Raw genomic sequence first — 2,379 nt, 5'->3', positions numbered from 1 at the left:
CTGCCATAATGCCAGCAAACACCTAACACATTAGTAGACACATGTAGAGGGATAGTGATGCCTTACTCGGTCTATCATGTCCACTATGAAGGAGGCGAAGCTCTTGAGGAACTTCTCCCATACTGCTAGATTTATCATAGACACACCTACAAAGCATATACACTCGTCATGACTAGAGATACTCATACCGCCATCTGCTGAGATAACCTCTTGTAGCAGACCAGCAGGAGCATCTCCAACAACTACTGGTACCTTCGATCCGACATCAACATCGGTGAAGGTTCGATCCTAAGGGTGGGACAACATGGGTACCTTTGAGTACTATAGCTATTACCTGGAACACGTTAGGAGCTTCATCTACCAGCTTATTACGGTAGTGTCGTTGTCTACCAGCTCTGAGAGGGGCACACTAGCATACATAGACAACACGTAGTAGCTTTACTACATCAGTTGTTTAGTAGAAGAGGGACCATCATCGGGCACTGAGATGAGTAAAGGCAACGTAAGGGCTATCATCATAATGCCTTATTATTACTATTAACAGCGACTCTTTTGCCGAATCTATTATGCCTAGTCAGGATGGGTAGTGATGCTGCATAAGTAAGGATACTACGATTGATAAGGGCAGATAGATCTGGTTTGAATCGAGCATCGACCGTTATCTACAGTACAAGGTACAACACTCTACTTAGGGACCAGTGCTACCAGGTCAACGGGACGTATCTTAGCACAAGCATGATATAGTATCTCAAAATACAGCCAAAGTAGCTGTTTATTCCTGTTTATAGTCGGAGTAGGGCCATCTAAATGGTAGCTGATATACTATGATAATGATGATGATAGAGTACTTAGTGCATCTTCCATAACTAGCACAGCGAAGTCTAAGAAGCCGGACTCGTACAGTTCCTGGAGCATAGTCATCTGTAGATCTCTATGTGCTGGGCTAAAACCAGGATCCCCTGGTCTAGGATCCGGTATTTCCAATAGGTTACGCACCAATGTAAAAACCTAATCGTAAACATATAATCAAAATGATTCATATTCGTTGCCTATCAATCATAGTTCAACTGCATCATTATTACCAATTCTTGCTGCTGAGCTCTCAACCGTTTGGTGGCATCCCCCACCTCCTGTGTGCTACTACTACTACCTGATAGAACAGCAATGCTATGGTGCCCAACAGCGACTCACCACTACTTGAATATTGTCCTTGAGTAAGACTGACCCCTATACACTGATCCAATATAGTCATGAATATAGTGAGTACATCCTCATTAAGACCGATAGCTGCCTTGTAACCCTGTAAATACTGTAGATGAGTATCCAATTCTGGAGTATCTACAACTAGATATAAAACAGTAGTAGTATGAAGTACAGTACGTTACCTCTATTGACAGGCATAGTAAGGATAACCATCAGCCTGAGTATTTGGAAGCATTTATCATCCAAATCATCTCTATGACTGATAAGCATTGGTACCAACTTCTTCTCCACAACACCCCATTTACCCAGTAACCGATGTACTCGTCTAGATGCACCTACAACCACTACCCTCTCTCCATGCTAATGATAGTCTTATTATTACCAACTTCCTCTCTAAATGCCCGTAGTAGATCTCTGATACACTCGAAAGCATCACCAGGTGCTAGATATATTTGCTCATTATCGATGGTATGCCAGCATCCAAGGCCCTAATAGGGAGACTCTACTACTACAACAATGCCGAGCAACCCTACTTCAACAGAGCAATGTAACTCTTCCTCGAAGCTCTTATCCTCTTCATCATCCACGTCGACTACGTATCCTTCCTCATCGACCTCATCTGTATCTTCCAAGTCGACAACCTCGGTATCTTCCTCCTCATCGTCAGGACCAGGATAAGATGACATGAACTACTCTCTGTGGATTGTACTGTAAACACTCCAACACTACCCCACCAATGCACTAGGAAAAACGGTCACAGTACACGACAGTCTACTTAGTCTTCTTATGATGCAAAGTCTCAGCATCACTCAGTACCGGTGGCTTTGGGGCTTTGATAAAGCTAAATATTGATGATGATGAGCGATAGTAGTAGTATCACTATTACCAGTCCTTAATGAATACTAATGCCCATATACTCAAGGCTATGATGTGTAGGAACATCAACACTACGATCACTGAGATGCCGATAACCGTCTCCAGCAGTAATGCTAGTAGCTGCTATTACCTGTTCGGAGACTCTCAGGCACGCCACTTACAATCTGGCCAAATACTGAGTCCTTCGATGTGAGGTTGGCGAGGTATTCTATAAAGGGTTCGAACATAACGACTGTAAGTACTAGGAGCTGCGCCGCCACCGCCGGAGCATCCTAGTCTGCTAGCGGAGCGAAGTTTTGG

At 43.7% G+C, this 2,379-nt stretch overlaps 2 protein-coding genes across 2 annotated transcripts in view; one reads left to right on the top strand and one right to left on the bottom strand.

The window, feature by feature from the left end:
• Positions 1-1,889, bottom strand: part of Pmar_PMAR019754 (calmodulin, putative) — a gene marked incomplete at both ends in the record, with an annotated part of 2,236 nt that extends 347 nt beyond the window's left edge. Inside the window, 13 exons of the mRNA XM_002766343.1 lie at positions 1-22; positions 67-146; positions 189-288; positions 335-395; positions 446-482; positions 536-662; positions 706-803; positions 849-1,008; positions 1,083-1,150; positions 1,198-1,338; positions 1,386-1,538; positions 1,586-1,691; positions 1,737-1,889. The exon at positions 1-22 is cut by the window's left edge and continues 4 nt beyond it. Coding sequence (XP_002766389.1) covers positions 1-22; positions 67-146; positions 189-288; positions 335-395; positions 446-482; positions 536-662; positions 706-803; positions 849-1,008; positions 1,083-1,150; positions 1,198-1,338; positions 1,386-1,538; positions 1,586-1,691; positions 1,737-1,889 — 1,306 coding nt within the window. The remainder of the gene's footprint in view (positions 23-66; positions 147-188; positions 289-334; positions 396-445; positions 483-535; positions 663-705; positions 804-848; positions 1,009-1,082; positions 1,151-1,197; positions 1,339-1,385; positions 1,539-1,585; positions 1,692-1,736) is intronic.
• A 209-nt stretch (positions 1,890-2,098) lies between these two features.
• Pmar_PMAR019753 (Regulator of ribonuclease activity A, putative) overlaps positions 2,099-2,379 on the top strand; it is a gene marked incomplete at both ends in the record, with an annotated part of 769 nt that continues 488 nt past the window's right edge. The window contains 2 exons of the mRNA XM_002766342.1: positions 2,099-2,186; positions 2,228-2,317. Coding sequence (XP_002766388.1) covers positions 2,099-2,186; positions 2,228-2,317 — 178 coding nt within the window. The remainder of the gene's footprint in view (positions 2,187-2,227; positions 2,318-2,379) is intronic.

This window comes from Perkinsus marinus (assembly GCF_000006405.1).
Source record: "Perkinsus marinus ATCC 50983 genomic scaffold scf_1104296973076, whole genome shotgun sequence".
NCBI lineage: Eukaryota > Perkinsozoa > Perkinsida > Perkinsidae > Perkinsus > Perkinsus marinus.
This window is presented reverse-complemented; position numbering and strand designations above follow the sequence as displayed.